The sequence below is a fragment of the Podarcis liolepis genome (genome assembly GCF_965112155.1).
Source record: "Podarcis liolepis genome assembly, chromosome: 3".
In the NCBI taxonomy this organism is placed as follows: domain Eukaryota; kingdom Metazoa; phylum Chordata; class Lepidosauria; order Squamata; family Lacertidae; genus Podarcis; species Podarcis liolepis.
Genome location: NC_139557.1, coordinates 78,166,069 through 78,191,068, shown reverse-complemented (window position 1 = coordinate 78,191,068; position 25,000 = coordinate 78,166,069). Strand labels below are relative to the sequence as shown.

Genomic DNA, 25,000 nt, shown 5'->3' with positions numbered 1-25,000 from the left:
CCCCTAAACATTTTGTGAATTTAATGGGAGAAGAAATTCACTGTATTTATTTCCCCCCGATTTGAACTGTATTCGTTTTTCCCCGGTGGTGATTTTCTTGAGTCAAAATGAGAGTACCCCTAAACATTATTTTTTTTTAAGAGAAAAAGCACTGAGTTATACCATAAAATTATGTATCAATGGAAAGACAAAGAAGAATGTAATGCAATAACTTTTTTGAAGGATTATTTATTACAACTGCAGCCATAAAGAAGAAACGTGAAACACACAGAAAACATGAGATATACAGGTTAAATCGCCGTTTTGGCACTTTAGGTTGAATAAGTGGGTTTTGGGTTGCAGTTTGGGCACTCTGTCTCTAAAAGGTTCGCCATCAGTGTCCTAGTTTCTTGGCTCAGGGTAGCAAAACACTGCATCCATTCCAGTGGTCTGAGAATTGGTTGTATTTAGCCAAACAGAGAGTATGGGAAGGGGAATCTGTGACCTTGCAGAAGTTGCTTGACTACAGTTCCAATCATCCCTACCCATTGCCCATGAGAGCTGCAATGCCACAACTCCTGATTGCTGCGTGGCATCTAACCTGGTGACTTGCTGGTTGAAGCAATCCAGTAACTTAAGATTCAGTCTTATGTGTTTGGTTCCTGTTGCCAGCAATATATTTCTAGTTGAGGAAATCTTTGACTTCTGCTCTTCTTTAGTTTCTCACTACCCCTTTATCTGCCTACCCCTGCTGTCTGTATTTTAAAATCTTGTTACAAGAGGATACTTGTATAACTAATATGAGCTATCACTGTGACCTCTTCTTATCAATGTTTGCCGTGTTTTGTTTCCTGTTAAAGAGTCTCTGAAATAATTCTCTCAAACAGGACAATCTCTGGTTGTGTGAGAAGACATGTGAGAGTGGTATGTTGTCCTCTCCGCAGTATTCTCCAGAGGAACTTGCAGAGCTCTGGAAAGTCAAGGAACGTTGTGGCGATCCCTGCAAATGTGATGAAAGATGAACACTGGCCAACAGCATGAGGAAACTGTAGTTTTCAGTGATAACAGGAAAGGCTCTCCCTCAGTGGTTTCTGAAAAGAATTTCCTTTCATAAGACACAACATCAGTCTCCTGTGTAGTTTGTCACTTGTGACAAATATTAAGTGTGGGTAAGTGGCAGTTGTGTGTATGTCGCCCCCCCCCCCCGCCCCCAGGTTACATGGAAAAAGAGGAAATATGTTTGCTGTGGGTGCCAAACTATACATGGAATTCACTTATTCTCACAGGCGGATTTGTTTTGTGTCAAATGGCCCTTTAACAATGTTTTTTGTACATCTTTTCTTTTGTAAAGGGAGCCTTTCGATTTCCATATTCCCTCTAGGAGTTTTACAAAGCTAAATGTGAAGTAAAGCAATTTTCTTTATTAGCAAATGACAGATGTAGATAAGCTTGACCTCTCATGCATTAATATGCAAAAAGAACAAGGATTTAAGTCTAGCCTTAGGAATGTAAGTGTACTACTGTAAAAATAAGTATGTAATGAGGCCCACACTACTGTGCCAATGCAGGAGGGAAGCATAAGTTAGTGTGCCAGTATTCCACTTATGGGCACTATATATTCTACCACTTACTAAAGAACGATGGTGAATGCTGCAGTTCTTCATTCCTTCACTCTTCATTCCTTGCACCGGTAGATGAAGGAATCAGGGTAGCAGGTCCTTTCTCCCATGTGGTGGTGTGACTATGGAGCACTCAGGCAGCGATCCTATACCCCACTGAGCGGGTGGGGGGCAGGCATGGTGTAGGATTGTGCTGTAAGTAGCTGTGTTTACTTAGTAGTGTTATGCTTGCTAGTAATGCAGCGCCCTCAGGCCAGGTGGACAATGAGAATACCTCAGTTTTTAATTCTCTAGATCTTATGATTATATCTATAATAATGAGAGTAGCATTTATTATAGTCCCATCCACTTCTAAAAGTTAGCAGCGTAGCACAAACCATGGGTTAAATGCATTTCCATTAAGTTGGCTAAAGCTTACCTTTTCTCAATGAGGCATGGCACTGTTTTTACAGAGAAATTTATTAACAAAGTACACCTGGTAATTTGTCTAGTAAATAAGCGTTCCATTTTTCATATCAAGGTTCTTCCAGAAAATAGTTTATAAAAAATCAACATATGACGTGTTAGAGGCTTTGCTAGCAGCATACAACTGTTTATTGAAAGATGTGAAGGCAGCAGTTACCATCGGACTAGAATGGAGTCTTCATTTTCAATAGAGTAAAACTGCAATGGCTTTAGGTCATTGTCTAGTTCAAATTCCTTGCCTTTCATCTAGGATAAGAAAATATTCAGATATTAGACTATTTTATTCTTGCATAACTTTTTTAAAAAGGCAAAAGATGTGAGATCAAGCAGCTGCTACCTCTCAAAAGAAAGCTGAACAAGGTCTAAAATTATGGTTATGGTTACTGTCCTTTACAGGAATCAAATAATTCAATAGTGTTAGAGTGCAGTGTTGACAGTAGCAGTGTGACAAATTGTATTCTGTATTGTATGAACATGAGCTTACTTTAGAACTTTCGTAGGATAGCTTCAGTTCTGAACCTGGGATTTTAAGTAGCCGATACAGCAATCCTTTAACCTTCTGGATAGTCATAGACTCTGTATAGGGAAAAGAAAATTGATCAACTTCAAATAATTACCTTTTAATGCATTTAAGTAGATTTCCTGAAGTTGCTCTCTTGAAGCAATTAGCAGAAGCACCTCAGTTTGACATAAAGGTAATAATATAAAAACTATAAACCAAATTGGAGTTTCTATAGTATATGTATACAACACACTGACTGACCTAAGTGACCTTCAGGACTTAGTTTATGGCATTTGCTCTTTTCTACTTTGACTGAAGCTCTTCCCTCTGCAAAAAATGATTGTCATTCTAGGAACTTACGACAAGGTCCAAAATCGTGTATATTAATTAGTTCTAGTTTACCACTAGCTTTATGTGCTTGCATTACAAACCAATACATATGAACATGGAGGTGTATTTTTGTAATGAGACTTGAAGGAGTAAGTTAGTTTTTTAAAACTATCTTTAAATTTGAGCAATGCAAGATATTGGCTATTGTGGGTAATCCCCTTCCCCTTTCATTTAAAGCTTTATCTGAAGGCACAGCAATAGTGAGTTACTCTATTGTCACAAAATGTACTTAGAAAAATATTTTTCTATTAACTTTTTGGAAAAGCTGTATATTTTATGCAACTTGTGATAAATGTGATTTTTATTTTAGAATAAATACTTTTCAAAATACAGTGTTCAAATTCATTAAGATCATTTGATCACATGGGTCATACAAGTGTGTTAAACTATTCCTGCTACCCCACTGAGAAATTCCCAAGGAGAATGATGGGATTTGTATCCATGGAATATATGCTATTTCTTCTTCCACAAGATAGATTCAAAAGTCAGGTCAGTTTTGCCTACATTGGGATATTACACAAGAATGGAAATGGGTCTTCGCTTTGTGTGTCCCCGTCCACCAGAAAAATACTTCCACTTTGTTACACTGGCATTTATTTTACTTGGGACCTGTATGTAATTCTGTAAGCTGCTGCTTAAATGCTTTACTCCAGTGTAACAATTAAGTCAGCAGAGACTACTCTATGCTGGTTCATCAAGTAAGTACTAAAGGTGTAAAATTTTGAAGCAGGGCAGAGAACTGGGCTTTTTAAGGGAAAACAGGACATAGTATTGAAATATGCAATTTTCCTTTCAAACTTATTTTACTGCTTTAACAAAAAGCTAGCATATAAATTGGTATTATTTGTCATGTTTACTCATAAGTAAAGCCCACGTAAGCATGCAAAAGCTTGCAGACCCAAAAGTATAAATACTTGACGCTGCAGTTCTATACGTGTCTCTCAGAAGTAAGTCCAATTAAAGTTCGATCATATTTAAGTGAGTATAGAATTGTAGCCTTAAGTTTTATATAAGCTAAAGGACTGAAGACATGGGATACTTGCTCCTAATGCCTCCAAACAAGATCACCAGACAGCCGGCATAAGGCAAGAAAATGATGGGGCCCTGTATGTTCTTAAGAAGGCAGCACCCTCTAGGTGCAGAAATTAATCTTGATTCTGAATGTTGTATTCTAATAACGACAGGAATTACCACCCTCTAATGTTGCCGATTATCTTACACAAAAGATAATCTTGCATATATTCCTAATCTATTTAGCTTTCCCACAAATACTCCCCGTTAAGCAGATGCTGCTTTAAGAGGATTCACCATTTAATCAAAATACATACTTGAACAACTAGACTGAAGTTTTGAATGTATTAAGCAGTCATCCGACCTAACGGGGTGGGGTGGGGAATCTTAATTAGGGTACGCTGTAAAAAATTTACAATAGCCTAATTTCTCTTCTGCTTCAAAGGAATACTCTTTTAGAGATGCTTCTTACATCAGTGTGCAGGCTGAGGATAATTCTGCTGCCTTCAAAAAGGCAGAATGAGGCTAGTTTCTCAATGCGTTTTTACAATAGAAGAAAAACTGGGTGGTATCCAATGAAATAGTTCTGTTAATGCAAGGACTTTTGGCTGCGCAATAGAACTTACAGGTCAGGTCCTCTCCCTGAGCATCTCCTAAATCTGTTCTGGGTTTCCCCTCAATCTTCTGGGGCAGATTTGGGAAGAGAGATGGGGATGCACAGGGAGAAGTTCTGTTAAATCAACAAAAATCCTTGCTGTAATCCAACTAACTTTGTTGGATAGCGCTTTATGTACCCTTGAAGAACTTAATCCGCTTTATGTGAAAACACTTAAATATGAGGTAGCCAAGAAGCACAAAATAATTCTGACACGCAGAAACAACAGGCTATGTCAAATGATGAAATCCTGGCTTAATATGCCATGATATAAATTTAATAAATAATAATGATATACCTAAGTTCTGTGCACCAGCATACAGTCGCTTTATGCAAGCTGAGAAACAAGTCAGGGAGCCACAGTTAGCTAAATTACCCGTTAAATGCCAAATTGGACCTATGGTTTATGACTTTCAAAGAAGCTTGGACTCTTAAGCTAACTTTAAACCATAGCTGGCTTGTGTAGAATCCATTAACCCTGGTTCCCATGTAATGGGAAGTTACAGTTAACTCTGGATTCCTGGGTTTCCCTAGTCACCTGAATGAGTTGTATGTTGGTGCACAGAACTCATGAATATCTTCGCTTATTAAGCCAGGATTTGATCATGCCTGAAATCAACACTGATTCTTGTCCTTACCTGGCAGTTTCTTCTCTATGGGCTTCTGATCAGGTCTGTCAGGACACTTAAAGGTCAAAGCTTAGAAGATAAAGAACAGTGAGAAGCTGATGTAATACTAACGTTTTATACAATGTATATTAGTTATAGGCAAGGGAAAAAACCTTATGCCTATTTCCAATTAACCCCTAATGCACTGCTGGGTATAAGAATTCTTGACACTGAAAAGCGTATGGCAAGTCCAAAGGCAATAGATTAATACTGATAAGTTACAATACCTGGGCAGGACTATATCCTAAGAAACAATTTCAGGGTGCCAAGAAACAGAGAAACTTTGCTTGACATAACTGGGTCACACCACAATGGTACAAGCAGAGTTTAAAATGTCTTTGGGTCAGGGGAAAGTGGATGTTACCATGCCTACTTGTTACCAAATACACTAAGAGTATTCCTTCCCCTCTGAAATAAGCACATCCATCTGAAAGCATTTTTAAAAAACCTCTGGCCTCACCAGGAATCCTGAGCGTGCTGAGGAATATTAAACTTAGATTCAAGTAATAGTTGTAATATCACATGCTGCTTGTATAGCAGGGATGCAGAACATGCAACCTTCCCAGTGTTGCTGGACAACACACATCATCCTCAGTCTCCAGCCATGCCGGCTGGAGCTGATGGGAGTTCAGAGGCCAACATCCTCTGGAGAGAGACAGGTCCCATACCCCTGATGTGTAGTAATAGGAATCATGATCTCAACACCCCACATCCTTGTTGGTTTAAGACTGCAGAAGCTATACGGCGAGGAGGGGAGGAGTCATCAGTTAAATAGTCTGTTGGGGATGTGTACAACATCATAACTGAGACATTCTTTAAAAAAGTCACCTGCTCTGCAAATATTGTACTGTAGCCTTATAAACTTCTTTAAATACTTTTCTTTAGTTTGGCCTTATATCTTACCCAACAGCTGACTTTTTAGTGAGAAGGGCTGTTCTCTTTTCAGCTCTCCATCTTCAGGGGCACCATATTCTGTTACGGAAAAATGACAAGAATGGCAATTCACTTAATGCTTAAAACAAAATTGTGGGTAGGTCTTGTGGGTAGGTTCGCTCATGCTGGCAGGTAAAAGAGGGGCTGCAACTTCTCAAAGGTTCAGACATTTCTGATGGGCATTAATGGCTACACACAAGGGGAGCAATGAAGAAAAAGATCTGATGTAGAAAGGTCTGAAAGAGCTCATAAGCACATTCATCTGAAAGGAATTAAAAGCTTCCACGCATCCAGGAATCTCTCATTACCAGAAAGAACATACTTATAAGCCCTGGTCAAACCTTTGCTCAAATCAAAAAGCTCATGTGCACAGCAGGTGTGTCCTACACTGACTGACCTTGCAAACACATATCACATGAGGATCAGAAAAGCCAATATTTTATTATTCTACGTTATGAATTCTGCCAGGGTGCAAGAGAGAAGCAGTTGCTGGGAGAGCATCTCCTCTTGGCTACAAGCAGGTTACACTGCAAGGATACTGAGAGGAAGATGTAGTCACTCGGCATTCCAGATAATGCTGGCAACTGGGTTTTGCCCCACCAAAAAGAAAGACTATTGAGTTTTATTCTCTGTGCTGTAGTTCCAAGGGACTGGAGCAGGAAACCTTGGACCATGAGGGCCACATTGCTTCCTGGACAACCTTCTGAGAGCTGCGTGCCAGTGCTGCGTTGAGCCAGAGGCAAAAGTGGGTGCAAGAATGGACGTTACTTTACCTTTTTCAGCAGGCTACATTCCAGCTACAGCAAAAGCCAGCGGTCTCTACTTAGATTCACCTCCAAAATCTCCCCCAGGCAACAAAAAGGTATTACTGCAGTTCAAGGACATGTACCAGCCAAGCAAAAGCAACCAAAGAGGGCACAGCAGGGCTGGTGAAGGATATGGCCTGTGGATGGGCATGGTCTGTAGAGTCTTGAGAGCCAAACAGAGATGACCGGAGGGCCACATTTCTTTGAAGCTGCAAAGATATGTTCTGTGCCAATATGCTTTCTCCTACCTCTCCCATGGCAGGAAACAAGTCAAGTTTCAGGTTGGTGGCAGACAGGCTACGCTTCTCCATCCTTGAAAGATGTGGGCTAGATACTACTGAGCTCAAAGATGCTGGAAAGTGGTGGAAGTGTTGGGCCGGATTCAACAAACCCAGGGGAATAGTGAAAGGGATAGTCACTCTACTTTTTGCCTAGAAACCTGATCCTGCTTGTAGCAAGAGGTGATGATATTCCCAGACTGATTATTGCTTTCCCCTGCCATCTCCAAGAATGTCCAAGAAAGTAGAATGCACTTCCTTACTGAACTGTGAAAGGATTATACCAAGGCAGTCAGCCATCTTAAAACAAGTAAAAAAGCTAGACGAAAAACCCTTCTACTGACACCATACTTACTGTCACAGAGTAACTGGAACCTGGGGTGAGCAGCAAGGAATTCCTCACTTGGATTGTTTTTGTTTGGATCCTGATTACCACCAGCCTTTAACCAATCAAGGCCATATTTTTTCCTGTAGTCAAGTTCTGCTCCTTTCCTTTCCTCAGGGGTGATCTGTGACAAAACAAGGACATATTTCTGCAACATATCACCAGAACAGCCGTTACCAGTTTATATAAAGAAAAGTGTATAAGATCAAGAAGGCTATAGTTTATGTCATTTCTGTTTGTAACGTGGACCATGAAAACTGCCGGGTCTTTTCATGTAAGCAGCTGGGAATGGCTTCAACTCCAGAAGGGTTTTCAAATTAGCAAATGATACAACTTAACACAGCTCCAGCTCCTTTTCTACTATAGATGGCTTTTGGGCTTTGGATTTCTCAAGCAGCACTCACCCCTGCTACATTACAAACTGCTGCTGTACACTAAAAGGACTTCTGAAAACAGTCTGTAACGTGGCAAAAAGAAAATAAGGCAAATTTCTCAAGCCCTGGGAGTGCCTGAAGCCAGAGTTTTTGTAATGAGACTATTAGCCCACCATCTCACAGAAAGAAAGGTAAGCGAATTTCATTTGAGGTACCTATAAACATCCTTTGATTACCATAGAAAGAAGGGGTCTTAAGTCCCAGCCCTAAGCATCAACCCCAAAGGAAACAGCCAGCATTGGGTATAACAACTGCTGACCCTGAGCAACAGAATATCCTGGGTGGTTTACCGCTGCTTCACCCAGTTTAGTAAAAGGTACAGTACCAAAAGGTACAGAACTACATGAATCAGAAATGCAGAGAACCGGCATGGTTCAAATGATACTAAGATTTAAAACGTATTTACAGTAAGCCCACATTTAACTAGTCCGCATTCAGCTTTATATGTGACAAATGATTTTTTTTTTTTTAAGTGGTAAGGGGACATGCACCTGGGCAAAAAAAAGGGGGGCTTTGGCAATTTCACTCACCACTGAACCTGTGCTTTGACCTCATGCAATTTTGGCTTTAAGTGCGATCCCCAGAATGCCACCCACGTGTAAATTCCGGTTTCTTGCATATAATTTCAACACTGCAGTAGGCGTATGCTACCCTTGCCTTGTTTCTGCTACACAGGTGCAAACTGTTCTGTGTGCTGTCAAAAGTTACACAATCTTCAGCAATGGGATGCTTTTCCAGCATCCAAGTTTAAATAACCCAAATTCACAAAAAGTCAACAACACAATCAAAAGATGAAGCTTATTTTTAAAGTCTCTTCTTTCGGATCACATTTTTGGTCATCTGAGAAAACTGATCACACCAAGAACAATTAATTCCATGTTATGGTTTGTGTCTAAAGTTCTCAGGCACAAGAAACACTTTTCACGCTCCTCAGCGCTGCTAATTGAAAAGAAACTACATACCTCAGACTTGTTCAAAAAACGTAATTGGCCTATTTTGGCAATAATAAGCTGCTTCACAGTCGCTGTGTTTTTGTCTATATCCATTAAAGGGTTATTCCGGCAATCTAGAGATTGAAGCTTTTGTAGTTTATCAAGTTCATTGATAACGGACCACTGAAACAAGAAAATGGAAAAAATATGCCAACATTGAAACAAAAATTTCCTCTGCTGCATATTAAATGCTACACGAGGTTCTCATAATGGCCACTATTGGAATGACAATGTATTACATTAAACACAAGTAAGTCATGCTATTTCACTTAATTATCTACATAATGCTTAGAAACTAAGAGCAAACCCGAAAGCTGGGGAAACAAATCTTGCTTGGTCTCACACTAGTATATTTCAACTTCTACAGCTAAAGAGTCATAATTCTGAAGCAGTTTTAACTCTATTCTTCTGTTTCTGGCAAAGGGAACTAAAATGAGGAAATTGCTCGGATTTTTCTTAAACTAACCCAGAAATCAGCTTGCAACAATCAGGGGCTCAAAATCTCAATAGGCTGTGTATAGAGGCAGTGACTTAATTTGTTACCTCTTACTGTTATTGTGGTACTTGCTCCATAGCAAAAGCTTAATGAAAACAAGAATAGTGTGTGTGTGCGCGCGTGTGCGTGCGTACACACACACAAAATTCATACCCAGAGAAACTCACTGAAATCAACAGGCATAGCTAATTTCAGTCCATTGGTTTCTATGGCTCTGCTCTAATTATGAATTAGATAAATCCTTTACATTTTATATTGTACAGTTCATATTGCTAAGAAAAAACAGCCAGCAACTTATTCAACAAAAGCAAAGTTCTTGATTTTGAAGGTACTCTATTATTATTTCAGTCTAGGGATGGATACAATACACAGTGCATAGTCCCTACATCAACCCCTTGCATAGTATATGCCACAAATATCATACCAGCCAAATGCCCTGGCCTGACATTGTAACATTTTCACTGTGTACCCTCAATTGACTGAAGGTCTGTTTTGAAAGTTTAAAAGATAAAAGGCAGTGTTAAGTTATAAGACACCAGTGTCCACCCTTCTATACACAATTCAATGCATTACATCAATATTTTACTTACTTCTGCTATTCTGTTGTCCTTTATTATAAGATGTGTTAAAGAAGGGAACATTTTGGTCTTGCAACCTTCAAAGAAGAAAAAGAAGAAAAATGAATAAACTGATAATTTTAAAGAAAAATGAATACACACAAAAATGTTAACGGTGCTCAGTTTCCTTCAGTTTACTTACCAAATTCTACATCAGGAAAATGTATGGAAGAAATTCCATTGTTTGAAAATATTAGTGTTTCTAATCTGAAATTTAAAGTCAGAGTAAGGCAGTTAAAATATAAGTTAATAATATATAACATAAGCACGTATTAAAGCAGGCACTATGCCCTGATTAATCAAATCCTAAAAAAGAAAGAAAGAAGATTCCTCAATGGAAATAAAATTATGGAAAGGAAAATATTGCTTGAGAAAACTGAAGGTAAGAAAAGCAAATCCAGATCTAGAGAAAAGGACACCTGGAAGCCAGCAGCAGCAAGTGCTTCAAGGCATAGATTCAAACTCATTTTGATGGTATAAGTTGTATTTAAAGCAGTCTGTTGCATCACTAGAGCAGACCTCTGCTTGCACCACAGGAATTTCACCTTCCTCCAATCCCAATGCACCCTCAAAATATGCTCCAGAGGCAGGTCAGGGGACTGGAACAGATTTAGGGGCATCTAGAAGAGACAACAGGAAGGTGAAATCCTGCTGAATGAGTAGAAGTTTGCTGATGCCCACAGTGTGTAAGCTGCAGCCAATATTCATGGAGTTTTTGTCTGGTATAAACAAAACATGGTTTAAGCTCAGTGCACAACATCTTCCTTGGCATCCCATTAAGTTACTTTAAAAAAAGAGAGATGGACAGAAATCGATTATAGACTACAGACACTCTGTCTTCAAAATGGGAACGTGGTAGAAATGAAATGGCTATGTGGTAGAGCAAAGTAGAAGAACTACATCTGTTCTTTGGAGGAATCGCCAATACATTCTGCAAAAAATGTAACTCTTGATCATTCTATATGGCTGGTGCACCACAGATGTTAAAGCTTCCATGACCAAAAAATCAGGAGGGGGACACAAGATTGTGAATTACCCCCCTCAGATCTTTGGCTCTAGCATGTCTTCATCCAGCTGGCCTTAACCCATGGTTAAGTTTTACACAAACGGTGAAATTAGCAATAGTACAGTGTTACATTTACCTTGGGAGATCTGCAAGTAGAAGAAGCTGATTTTCATCTGTTAACAGGTTGTCTGAAAGGTTTAACCATTTCAAGTTATGTAGGACATCAATAGGTCTGAGGGAAGATATCATATTTAAGAGTATAATAAAAACATTAAGAAATGTAACTGATTTCTTGTCCCTTTGCCACATTATACGACGTGGGAATTAACTGTTTGCTTTAGCCCCTGTAATACTGGAGTGCTATATAAAGCTCAATGATCACAGAGAACAATTTATCCAGGATTGGTTCCATGAATTTGTGCTTGATGAAGAACTCAAAAGTTGCCAGCTCTCGCCAGCTTTTAGAGGTATTTACCTACAAGATGCAAGGAATGGAGTATAAGCAGATTCACAAATCAGACCACTGGGTCATCCTAGCTTAGTACTATTCATTTTAACTAGCATGGCTGGTCAGTCTCATATTTCCCCCCAAACCTGGTACCCAAGGTCCACAACTTGAGGAGCTCAAAATTGAAAATTCCCCATTGTACGAAGTACCAAGCTGAAAACATTTATGTTCTCTCAACAGGAAAATCCTCTAGAACATTCAGGAATCAATTGGATTCAGCACCATTATTCAAAATTATTAGCATGGCATAATACTAAATGTTCAACCAGCATTCTAATAAGGAATATCACAATTCAAGAATGCTTATGGCATTTACAGTTACTCTCATACCTTTTTAAAAGTGAAATGTCATTGGCAGTAAGATGTAGTTCTTCAAGAGCTGGCCACCCAGTAGCACATAAAAGAACCTAATGGGAAAACCTCACTTAGCACAAAAATACCATTTTGTATATCTTATATACATTGTATACTGGTATACCTTAACAGACATACATTAGAACAAAACAGCACCAGATTTATTTATTTCACGACCACTCAAAACTGGCTTAGATCTTATTTCAAAGATTGGGGAAGTTCTCTAGTATGAATGCCCTTGTTCAGATTCTACTGCAAGCCACTTTCAGGGGTCTCACAACAGGTAACATAAGGCAATATCTTTTTTCCTTTAGAGGTATTAAGAAGCCTTCCTTTTTATGCTTCACATAAAAAATGCCAATACTATGTTTTGCTATATTTTTTAATAATATATATGTTTAAAGTGTCTAAAAGCAATTATCAAACGTAACTGGAAGTGTTTCATCACAATGAAGTATTTTCAGCTTTAATATTCGCAGCATACAACTCAACCCTAAATATCTTAGCTGATAGGTTCCAGTGGCTTCAGTAGAACTTCAAAGTTAAATGTGATTAGAAAGGCAAACACACATGATTTGTCTAGGTGAAAGTTAATAAAATCCATTTTATTAGGATTTTGTACTGCACATGGTGCAGTACTGTTGACACCAGTTATTTATGTGCAGCAATATTGCTGTATTGAAAAAAGTGAAGGTCTTAAATTGTGTCATCCTTAATAACTTTTATCAGGTATCTTGTTTGTATGGCTTTCTTAGGGTATATTTCAGCCAGATACTGCCTGGGTACAATCAAATTTTCTATTAACATAAAGATGAGCACTTCCCCTGGGGTTTTGATAGGGATAATTTTTCAGGATCTCACAGGAAGATTAGTTTTGTATTTGCGAATTGAAGGCAACTGAAGATCTCCTTCCTTATTTGTGCTTTTGCTATGAACATAAGTATTGATGAACTCATGTTGCCTATAAACTACAAATGATTTTGTAAGTGAAGACCCATAACAATCTTTAAATATTTTGTGACAAAAACAAAGCCATATTATTACGGTCATACCAAGCAATTCCAATGCAATATTAAATTACATTACCTCTGTCCATGTCACTCCTGTTTGATTAAGTGCTAAAGTCTTGAGATTACAAAATGTTGTTGAAGCAGGTGGTGGAGTAGATGGAAATTTCATTTTGTTCTGACTATGTAAAAATAGAAAAAAGTGTCTTGCTTTTAGTGAATGGAACAAGTTCAAATCAATTATCTTTGTTGGTTAATACACATTTTAAATCGTGTGCTTAAGGCAAAGTAAGTTTATAACCCTTCTGTTAGATTCCTGTAAATTACTATCATGTTTAAGATAATACAGGTAACTCACAATTTATGCAATTTAACTTGTGCACATTCAGCTTTACACGCTTAGCAATAAAAAAAAAATGGGGCAGGCATCCAGGAAAAAAACTTCAGCAATCCCACCTGTCATTGTACCAAATGCATTTTGACTATACACAACTTTGATTTAATGCAAAACCCTGTAAAGTAACCCTCATGTAACTGAGAGTTGCTCATATTTTAAGTATCATCTGGAAGTAGTCAGATTACAGTGGTACCTCGGATTACATATGCTTCAGGTTACAAACGCTTCAGGTTACAGACTCCGCTAACCCAGAAATAGTACCTTGAGTTAAGAACTTTGTTTCAGGATGAGAACAGAAATCGTGCAGCGGCGGCACAGTGGCAGCGGAAGGCCCCATTAGCTAAAGTGGTACCTTAGGTTAAGAACAGCTTCAGGTTAAGAACGGACCTCCAGAACGAATTAAGTTCTTAACCCGAGGTACACCACTGTATATTTTAAACAAATTGTACAAATGTTGTATTTCAGAGATACTATTAAGCAAAACTATTTTTTATGTATGTGCAAATGTTAATAAGTTGTCAGTGAAGTAAGCCACAGCAAAGTGCCAACCAACTGGCAAATCATTCAACCAAGGGCCAGTAATCTGATTCATGATCAACTCTCCCAATATTTCTATTTTTAGTGTAAAGCAGTTGAAGGGGTCTCAGATTTGATGGGAACAGTGGTGCATGCATGTGAAGGGATTAATCCTTTCCCTTCTGCCATTTCCCCATGTTTTCCGCAGAAGAGCATATGGCAGCTGGGACGTGTGTAGGTTTAAGATCAGGAAAACAGCACAGGGAAAGTGTTGGAAAAACATCGCCTGCTGCTACAAATAAGAGCCTCTCGCTGATGCTTAACTGAAAATAGAAACTCTGGGAGATCTGATCCTGGATTTCTCATGTTGTGTAGATACCCCCACTTTGGAATCTCAGCTCCCGGATTCTTAGATTTTCCAGAAAGCAACAGAGCGTCACTGTTCCTTGCCCAATTCACATTAAATTCTTTATGCTGCTCCGCATTACTGTCAGCTTGGAATGGATAAGTATGAAACACTTTTAAGATTCTTACGTCTTATATATCGGACATGTCCAAGGTGTCAATTGCGATCGACTAGTCGATCCTGGGATGAATTCTGGCTGATCGCCATGCCCCCTCTGCTGGAGACGTGCCTGAGCAGCCACCACCTCAGGGGAAGCAGGCTGTTCTGACGCTGTGTGCGCACCCACACCTTCCATCGGTGCCCGCCCACCCATCTTGTGTTAGGATTTTTATCTATCCGAGCTGCTCCAGCGAGTGGTATTATTGTACTATGTTTTGTATACATCATGTGAGTGTCTGAGTGAGCGTGAGACAGGAAGTCTGAGTACAGTTGGAAGTTAGTTTCACTTCTGTATGTGATGCAGTTCTGTACTGGTGTTCAGAACATGCTGATGGAATCTCTGTATTATAAGACTGTGAATGAAGTAGTTTAGAGCTACTGATTGAGTCTTTCTTCTGCTATGATAAAAGCCAGAAGACTAGTGTGCTCTTTTCAAGAGAGAGGGGTCGCTTATTATCGGTCTCTCTGGACTGCGGGAGATTTACGGCCAGAGAGGACCACCGGAGAGACGCCCCAAAGACTTGGGAAGTTGGCAGCCTTCCCAGGTGTGTTTCCAACACCTTGCACCCACCCCAGCCATGGCGGGGAGACACAGCTGGAGGTGGGGGCAGCCGGCGGCGTGCGCATTCCTCCCTGCACCTACCGCTGCTGTCAACCCTGCACCCATCTCGGGGGATGCAGCCAGCAGCCAGCGCCCACCTGCCCACATCCCTGCCCTCTCAGGGGAAGCAGTCGGCGGTGCGTGCCCACCCACCCTGCACCCATCCCTGGGTGGTATATCACTGCCAGTTTTTATACTGGATAGTATATCACAGCCTACTTCAAGTTGGTCATGCCTGTTATATATCAACATTACAAAGCCTTTAAAGGATTTCAGTTTCTTTGTTGCTAATATGTTAATGAATAAATTTTCCTTTGCCAACATCTAGATTCGAAACACACTAACCTCAACATTATTTTCTAATTTGAAAATCAAATAATAGTTAATAATCAATAATTGTACGTTAGCAACAAATTATTTGCAAAGCACTGACAGTTCAGCTGAGCCTACAAAGGGATCCTCGTGCCCATTTTAATCCAATCATCATTCAAGGGTAGGACTTTTAAATGGTTATTTTCATGGGTTTTGACAAAATTAGAATATACCACATAAAATAAAGCAAGGCAAAGATAAATACATTCAGTGATATCTGTCTTAATCAGTCAGAGGAGACCCACTGAAATTAGAGGACTCAAGTTGGTCCTACTTAGTCAATTGATTTCAATGGAACTACTCTGATAACCACTTACATACTATGAAATATGAAGTACCGCATAAGTACCTGAGATTAAGTATTTCTAGATTTTCAACTTGGCTTGCAATGCCTATCACTTCCTTCCAAGAAGACAAAAGATTTTTCGATAGACTTATTTGCTTGACATCTGGGCATGAACATTAAAGAAAAGTGTAACTGAATTGTGAGGTTCAAGTAGTAGGACCTTGCATCTTGTTACTTTTACAGTCAATGTTTCTAGAACAGGTCATTAGTAAAACACCTTGAAAAGAGGTACTGCTTAAAGGTATAGCTCTCAGCCTAGCTCTCACTCATCTGCATTCCTTCTATCATTCCTAAGTAGAACACCCAATTCTTTGACATTTTGATATGCTTCTCACTTTAAGTGATCCTAGCTGCAAAAATAAGAATGTTTTATCTAGTTGATTTTAAGTATGCTACCTCTTCCTCTGCTGTAAAGTTAAGAAGTGCTGCCTTCTGAACCTGTGTTTCCAAACCAATTCAGACCTATCGCTAACAAGGACTGTTTTTCCAGGTGAATAAAGGGAGACTTTATTCTGAGTAACACCTTTTGCAATTGGGTTCTGTCCATATGCAGGCTAATAATCTTTCCCCTCCTATCCAGACTAGTAACTTTTGCACATTTATCTCTAAGTCTGAAATTCTGGGCTACATGGACGAACAGACTGACTTGCCGTAAGACAATTTCCCGTTTCTCTAAACCTCTGCACAGCTTGCAGTCAATACTGTGCAACGGATAAACCTTTCACAATTTTTTTTAAAAAATTACTTGTGGGAATTGATAGCAACTAATTCAGCAGTTTTCTTTTTTAAAAAAAGGATACTGGGGCATGCTCTTCTGATTTCTTCTTCTGGACCAGCAAGGCTTACTGCACATTCGTCTACTGAGATGTCAGTTAATGTATTCAATTGCCTGCAAGAAAAGAGTGTCTCAGCATAGAGCACTTTAGTGAAAAGCAGGAGTGAGGAACCTTCAGACTATGAACCAAACACAGTCTCTCCCTAGGTCATGCTGCCCCCAGCCCAGCCCACCCTGCTCTGTACCCTCCTTAACTGCCAGAAACACATTAAATGACATTCTTATATACTGTTCATTTGCCAGAGAAAGCATACTTGCATTTGTTTTTCTTTAATGGAATCAAACCCAACAGTTTCTACGATCTTGCTTCCAAACGCTAATGATGATTCTGTCCCACCCTCGACATCTTTTTCATCTTCATTCAATCCATACTGCTTCTTGACAGCAGAAAGGAAATCTACTCCAAAATTTGCCTTGCTTGGACGGATAAAGGATCCACCTGTGGGGTGCCTGGAAGGAAAATATAGAATTATAAACCACTTTTCTGTCAAAAAAATAAGCTTCTGCTGTTGACATTTTAGTAATACCTTTGTTTCAGAACTGTAAGCCTCTTAATATAATAATTGTCAGGGAACTGACATCGGAGCCAGAGGCGGAGGGAAGGCTCCCAAGTGATGCTGGAGAAGCGCCCAGCAGGGAGAGAGGCAGCTCAGCTGGGGAAGGAAATCAGCGCAACACCAGGGATAAAGGGGGGCAGATGGGGGAATTGGCGAGAGGGCTCCAGGACTCCTCGCCGGACACCAGCGGGGAGAGCACGGGTCCTCCGCTACCCACACCCTCCCTGCGCAGAAGACTTCCGCGCAGGGAGAGTAGGAGGAGACTTGGCGTCAAACAGCTTTTATGCTGGAAAAGGTTTAAGAAACGCCCACTGATGGATTCTGCTAGCGACTGAGGCAGCCACGAAGTGAAGGGCTGTCCAGACAGAAAAGGTTTAACAAGGCAACATAGCCAGGAGTGGCGGCAACTTACGCACGAGCAACCCCTGTATTCATTACAATAATATTTTTTTTTTTTTAATACCCCACCCTCCCCGGCCAGAGCCAGGCTCAGTGCGGCTAACATCAATAAAATTACAATAAAACATAATGGGGGGGGTGGACAAATAAAACACCAGTTTATTAAAATTCAATTTAAAATGCAGCTTCATTTTAATAGTAGCCCATAAATCAAAACCATAAGGGGAGGGAAACATAAGGGTCAGAATGAGTCCAAACCAAAGGCCAGGCGGAACAGCTCTGTCTTGCAGGCCCTGCGGAAAGATGTCAAGTCCTGCAGGGCCCTAGTTTCTTGTGACAGAGTGTTCCACCAAGTTGGGGCCAGTGCTGAAAAGGCCCTAGGCCTAGTTGAGACCAATCTAACCTCCTTGAGGCTCGGGACCTCCAAAGTGTTGTTATTTGTGGACCTTAAGGTCCTCCGCGGGGCATACCAGGAGAGGCGGTCCCATAGGTACAAGGGTCCTAGGCCGCATAGGGCTTTAAACCTCTTGGAGGCGGGTATGATAATAATGCAATAAACACACTTACCAGCACTGCAGAGCTTCACATACACTCTCAGCAATCCTTACAGTAGCTCTGCAAGGTGTCAATATTATTGTATCTACAGAGCTGTACTAAATTAATAAATGTACACTTGTTCAGGGGCACTGAGACACTTGACTCTAACTGATTCATAGGCCAATTGCTTAGTCTTCGCCCCTCCAAACCTAATAATAAGTATTGCAGACAGCCTAAAACAAGAGAGCTTTTAGGAAAAAGACAAAGACTGCTGATGGAAACTCTTCTTTCATTCATTTCTCAAACAGTTTAGTAATATTTGCCACAAAAATACTATGCAGATATTCAGAATTCTTGTATGCAACATGACATTATATTAAATGTCTTTTTTTTTTTTTTTGCTAAAAATCTTCCTCTTCCTCTTTACTTGGTTACTTCAGGACTGGATTACTGCAATGCACTCTGTGTGGGGCTTCCCTCACGCTTGATCTGGAAGCTACAGTTAGTGCATAATGGTGCAGCATGATTGCTGACAGGCCTTGTCAGTATATAACATCTGTGCTCTAGAGATCTGCTCTGGTTGCTGATTTGCTACCAGGCCAGGTTTAAGGTGTTTCTATCAAATATAAATCCCTTACCAATTTGGGACCAGTTTACCCAGGAGAGCGCCTTACCCCACATTTGCCCACTCAACCGCCTTGTTCAGATGCTCAGAGAGCTGAGGTAATTTTAATCTGTCCCAGTATCTTAACTTTGTATATTCTAGTGTACTATTGTAAACTTGTCTTCACTTTATTGTTTTATCTTTTTGACAGCTGCTTTGAGGTTTGTTTGTTTTTTTACAAATTATTTTATGAAATAAATACACACAATCTTGTCCCCATAGCCTCTGGTTCATCTGTTTGCTAAAAAAAAGTACTGCATATGTCAATATTAACTCACCTGCATCTGAAATATTGTATTCCTTCATGACTACCATTATGTTTTCCTTTTTCAGGGTTGTCCCATTCCACTCCAAGCCAAAATCCTACAGTAATTATAAACTTTGCTTTTACAAATGCAAAAATCAACATGAAAAGAAATCTGCCCATAATATAATTCACAAATACTGGCAGAGTCCGCATGACATGCTAAAGCATGGTTTAATGTGACATGAGTGAGCAAAATTAATCAACACCACACTCTCTGCTCTGGGCTTAATAGGCCAAAACCCTTGAAGGTTCAGGAATGAACAAAAAGCTATCTGATGAGTTTTTTGCTTTTTGCCTCAAAGCTGACACCAGTTTAGTATGAATACTACTTCTAATCCCAATACTAATTTACCCTGGACATCAGGACTGATTAATGAACATTGTGTAAAACATCAGTTAACAACAATTTCAGCTTGATAGTCTTCCATTTTATCAGTACTTGTCATTCTTGGATATTATTTGTATAATAACATGAGTAACTTGCATTTTCCAAATAAATAATGTTTTTTTAAAAAAATTCCAGTAGCACCTTAGAGACCAACTAAGTTTGTTCTGGGTATAAGCTTTTGTGTTTATGCACACTTCTTCAGATGCATGCATGCATACAAAAGCTTATACCCAGAACAAACTTAGTTGGTCTCTAAGGTGCTACTGGACAATCTTTTAATTTTTTTATTTATTTCGACTGTGTCAGACCAACACAGATACCTACCTGTATCTAGCATTTTCCAATATGTTTTTGCTAAAATTAGAAATCATGCTGCAGAATGGTTGCAAAAGCAGAAATTAAGCTCAATTTGCTAATGACGAAATCAGGCCTAAACATTTAATTTAAGTTTTCCTTCACAGTGCATTCTTCCTAAAGCACTGGAAGCAACTGTCTACTACGGAGAGCAATCATAATCACAGTCAGTGACAGCCACAGCCATATCCAAGGCCCAGCCAACTCCTGCCAGTCAATGTGAAAGAGGTAGTTTGACACTCATTTTTGCTGTGCCAGCGCCACTAAAATAAATGTTTGTGTATCATTTTGAATTCAATCAACTTTATTTCCAGCTAGGACTTTAAAGGGCTCCATTGAACCCCTATATAAGATTGATACTATCCAAAACATAGTATGCTAACCTTCCGAAGCAACATACCAAAAGGAATTAATGTTTTATTGCTTTGTTTGCCTTGCCATCCAGTGATAGTATATGATGAAATAAAAAAACATTTCCCTACCTGTTGTAGGAGGAACTTTGCCAGCATAGAGCACAGTTCCATATTCACCATTACGGATGATTCTTCGACCAACTGGATGAGAAGGAATGCTGCTGGTCATCATGAAAAACTGGAGTTCAAGATACTTCTTTAAAGATCTGTGGAATATGACCACAACTATGTGTTAGCCAGGAAAACATAATCTAGATACCCTATTTGTTTGCAAGTCTTCTATCCCACCTTTCCTAAGAAGCATGCCTAGAAGAAGACTTTAATGTCCTATCATCAAGGTGCTGCAGACAAACCCCCAGCACCATCCTGGGCTCCACCCAGCACTGCTGCCGCCCTTGCCATCATCAGCCTTAGCCTAGTGCTGCAATCAGTCAGTCACTCTTTCTCTCTCTCTCTCTCTCTCTCTCTCTCTCTCTCACACACACACACACACACACACCACACCCACCAGTAGGTTTACCTGGCAGGGAGCAGCAGTACTTTGGACAGCCCCTACATCTGAAGAATCGAAGATGTCAGCTGCTAGTGCATACTAGAACTGAGCAATATTTCAGCTGGCATCCAAAGCACCACTGTTGCCTGCTGAGTAACTCTAGTTGGAAGGGTGAGGAAGTGACTAGTGGCAGTAACAGGTGAGCTATGTATGTCTGGTGGTGATGTCAATGCCGACCAAAGGCCCAACGGGGTTGTGGGTTCTACTGCACAATGTGGCCTCCAGCAGTTGCCCCAATATATCAGGAACTCATGCTATGTTGATATCCAACTATTGAGAGCATCATTTATTTTTTATTATTAATTTATTAAATTTGTATACTGCCCTATACCTGCAGGTCTCAGGGCAGTTCATAGGATAAAATCAAGAGTATGAAACCACAAAATACATAATCAAAATAAGAAGAAGAGCCACCCAATAACACCCCAGACACGTTAAAAGGGCATAGGATTTCAATCAACCAAAGGCTTGGTTAAAAAGGAACATTTTTGCTTGGTGCCTAAAGGTGTATAATGAAGGCACCACACGAACCTCCCTGGGGAGAGCATTCCACAGACGGGGAGCCACTGCAGAAAAGCCTCGTTCTCGTGTTGCCACCCTCCGGACCTCTTGTGGAGGAGGGACATGAAGAAGAGGACGTAGCTGGCTATCACCCAAGATCAGTAGACACCCTGGCTATCACTAGACATGGTTCCATTGATTTATTATTAATAATAAAAATAAAAGCAGCTGCAATAATTCAAACTAATACCAAAGTATTAGTATAGCTGCAGTCTAGGAAAAAAGATGAGGGCAATAACTACACACAGTATATTTAACAACAGTTATTATACAAGCTTTTGGCTTCAAGTTCTGTTACACTTATAAAGCAACTGTCAAACATTAACAGTTTTGACACTTAGAAGCATCTACATGAAGTACTAGGGCAACATTCTGTAGCAACAGGAGTCTGAAAAACTTGCATAACCCAATTCTTTTCATCCATGAAGTCAACACCTCCATTTCCAGTTATAGGTGTTGTGAGGGGGCATCTTATCTCTCTGGATCTGAAAGGATTGTTTCACACAATATTCGTAAAGACACTGGCAGAGTGTTTTCTGGGGCAATCCAAGGAATGCTAGTGAAGTGTCATGCCATAGGGCTATAGCTCAGCAAAGATGTAGCCACCCTTCCCTGGTGACAATAATGCTGTCATTGCTCAGAGCAAGCCCAAATCACATGCAGTGCCTTAGGGCATGTACAGAGTTCCAGTTGAGCTCAGCTCCTTGATGACACACTCTTCAGTCTAAAATAGTTAAGCAAGTTTGGGGAGGGGATGACAGCAATATAGTTTCTTTAACGAGTGTTAAATGCCACAACCAAGGTATGTTAAAGAAATATAAAGAGGCTGGTAAAGAGGCAGTGTAGACAAAACTCAAAGGAACTAGTTCCAAGAAGGCTTTATACTGTATTTTCTCAGTCTTTCCTCCACCAAATGATGAACTACTACAGGAACTCTCAAGAGCACTCTATGTTATGATAGCTCTAAGGGTGTCAATCCCCCATATGTGCCCACACTACCATAAGGGCAAATAAGACATAGGGTTAGAGAGCACCCCCACTACATACAGCTTCACAAAAATGTTGAAGAGTGCAAAATCCATCAGTAGACTTTTGTACAGATCAACTCTTGCAAACTAGCCACATTTCAATACCACACTACATTGGCATAGCCAGGATTTATGTTAGTGGGGCAGAACCACAGTTAGTTAAATATTTTTATTGATTTCCTTGATTTAGGGAAGAGGCAGTTGCCCCCCACCCCCCAGGCTACACCCATGCCACACTACAAGCATCACTGAAGCTCAATAAAAACACACTTCTTGTTGTTGTTGCAGTGCCAAGAGTTTAGGATGTCTTACAACACTTTAAAGGGACGCAGGTGGTGCTGTGGGTTAAACCACAGAGCCTAGGACTTGCCGATCAGAAGGTCAGCGGTTCGAATCCCCGCGACAGGGTGAGCTCCCGTTGCTCAGTCCCTGCTCCTGCCCACCTAGCAGTTTGAAAGCACGTCAAAGTGCAAGTAGATAAATAGGTACCACTCCGGTGGGAAGGTAAACAGCGTTTCCATGTGCTGCTCTGGTTCACCAGAAGTGGCTTAGTCATGCTGGCCACATGACCCAGAAGCTGTACACCGGCTCCCTTGGCCAATAAAGTGAGATGAGCGCCGCAACCCCAGAGTCGGCCACCACTGGACCTAATGGTCAGGGGTCCTTTACAACACTTTAAATCAGTGGTTTTCAACCAGTGTGCCACAGCACCCTGGGGTTCCTTGAAGGATGGTCTGGGGTACTACAGGCAACACTGGCATCTGTCCCTCTTTTATCCAATGCCCTCTTGCACCTCTGCCTCCCAAAGGCTTGCACAGTTGTTTATTGCAGCAGCACTGGCTACAAGCTCCCCAGGCAAATGGTCCCAATAGGGCTGGGCCAGGAGGTGCTGGTTGCCAGAACTGAGGCATGCTTAGAGTAAGCAAGCAAGTGGGTGAGGGATCCCACCAGCCCTTGATTGTTGGGAATGGGCAGGCAAGTGGGAGGCCAGGCAGGCAGGCAGATGCTGCACTGACCTTCCTTGGGCTTGCTGTGTGCAAGGCCTGCCTGGGGCTGAAGGGGAGCCTTTCCACCATGCATGCCCGGCAGCACTCCTTGCTGACACTGCTGCCTCCTAAGGTAAGGTGCCAGCCTCACTTTCACCTTAGGCTAGCCTCCGTTGGGCCACTAAGGCTGGGGGCATCCTCTTCCCAGGCCCTTGTGGGGCAATGTGAGGAGGCACCTCTCTTTGGAGCAAGGGTGGCAGCTGCAGCTCTCAAGGAGAGGAGATTGAGGGAACAGGTCACACGGGAGGGTGTTCGATAAAAGGGTGAGAGGCTGCCAGGGGTGACATAACTCGTCTCCTGAGTCCCACAGGGGTACTGCAGAAAGAATGTAGTTGGTCAAAGGCACCGTAGACTGGAAAAGGTTGGAAACCTCTGCTTTAAATCAACAATATATATATATTTTTAAAAAAAACCCTATACACACACACACACACACACACAGAGTGGTACCTCAGGTTAAGTACTTAATGCATTCCGGAGGTCCGTTCTTGGCCTGAAACTGTCCTTAACCTGAAGCACCACTTTAGCTAATGGGGCCTCTTGCTGCCACCATGCCACCACCCTGCGATTTCTGTTCTCATCCTGAAGCAAAGTTCTTAACCAGAGGTATTATTTCTGGGTTAGCAGAGTCTGTAACCTGAAGCGCATGTAACCCGAGGTATCACTGTACTGTATAGGGAGAGAGAGCGAACGCGCTTGATTGTAACAAAGTCACTAATCGGTTTAGAAAAATAAAAATAAAACATCGATCATTATCAATATAAAGTTTAAAATGGTTACTTAAAAATATTCAAAAGAGAATGAAAATCAATAGCAACTGCAAATAAATAAATGCCACCCTCCCACAGGTACATTCCAGGGAGAGAGACGCCGAGGTAAAAGGACGGGCAGCTCCTGCTTCTCCCGCCACCGCCAAGGCGCAGCTGCTCGTCCTCCCTGGCGGCCCCGCGGCCTCCGCTTTATAGCAGCCGGGGAGGGAGGAGCCTCCTGTGAGGAGCAAGCGGGGCGGGGGCCGGAGACAGGAAGAGCCGGGAAACCCGACACCCCTTTTCTGCCGCCCCGGGGGGAGGGGGAAGGAGGCGGAGGCAAGGCCCCCCCCGCCCGTTAAGCAGCGCCGCCTCTCACCTTCCGAGGTCTCCGCCGCTTCTCCGCCAGCCCGGAGCGAGCCCCTTCTCTCCGCCCGTCTCAGCCCAGTGTGGCGGTGGGCACAGAGCCCCACCCCCTTCCGCCTCAACCGCCACCTTCGCCTGATGGGGGGGAAAATGCGCCACCGGGGCCTGTCGGCGCAGGCGCGAGCTCCTCCTACCCCCGCTTCCATAATCTCCCTTCGGCTCCCTCCACCGCCCCCGCCCCGCTCCATTTTCTCATTTTCCTCGCTGCTTCCCGATGCACTTCGGGAATTGTAGTACAGAGGAGGAGCATGTCCCCTCTCGGGCTGCGGCAAGAGGGGCTGGTG

General features: G+C 41.3%; 2 protein-coding genes across 5 annotated transcripts in view; one reads left to right on the top strand and one right to left on the bottom strand.

Moving 5' to 3' along the window:
- The window catches only part of B3GALNT2 (beta-1,3-N-acetylgalactosaminyltransferase 2), a 27,251-nt gene extending 23,966 nt beyond the window's left edge, over positions 1 to 3,285 (top strand). For all 3 annotated transcript variants that reach the window (XM_083496902.1, XM_083496901.1, XM_083496900.1), the window contains exon 12: positions 867 to 3,285. In XM_083496902.1, coding sequence (XP_083353028.1) covers positions 867 to 1,001 — 135 coding nt within the window. In that variant the 3' untranslated portion in view covers positions 1,002 to 3,285. The remainder of the gene's footprint in view (positions 1 to 866) is intronic.
- Positions 1,408 to 25,000, bottom strand: TBCE (tubulin folding cofactor E). Of its 2 annotated transcripts, XM_083496896.1 has the most exons (17): positions 24,670 to 24,995; positions 20,426 to 20,562; positions 19,173 to 19,257; positions 16,996 to 17,187; positions 16,703 to 16,791; positions 15,906 to 16,005; positions 13,185 to 13,287; positions 12,075 to 12,151; positions 11,373 to 11,468; positions 10,373 to 10,437; positions 10,204 to 10,268; positions 9,088 to 9,240; positions 7,662 to 7,815; positions 6,193 to 6,261; positions 5,260 to 5,319; positions 2,548 to 2,639; positions 1,408 to 2,309 (listed from the first exon to the last, which is right to left on the bottom strand). In XM_083496896.1, exons 2-17 carry the CDS (start codon positions 20,526 to 20,528, stop codon positions 2,217 to 2,219), a joined length of 1,596 nt encoding a protein of 531 aa, XP_083353022.1. In that variant the 5' UTR covers positions 20,529 to 20,562; positions 24,670 to 24,995; the 3' UTR covers positions 1,408 to 2,216. The 2 variants fall into 2 exon arrangements, with proteins under 2 accessions (XP_083353022.1, XP_083353021.1); XM_083496895.1 differs by having other exon boundaries at positions 1,408 to 2,639; positions 24,670 to 25,000.

Bases quoted from the DNA above. Each gene is read 5' to 3' on its own strand.
- TBCE (XM_083496895.1), bottom strand. From the start codon at position 20,528: ATGATGACCAGCAGCATTCCTTCTCATCCAGTTGGTCGAAGAATCATC. The intron at 17,188-19,172 runs GTGAGTTAATAT...TTTTCCTTCCAG, and splicing joins ATACAATATTTCAGATGCAG to GCACCCCACAGGTGGATCCT. The intron at 16,006-16,702 runs GTATCCTTTTTT...GTTCATGCCCAG, and splicing joins AATCAGAAGAGCATGCCCCA to ATGTCAAGCAAATAAGTCTA.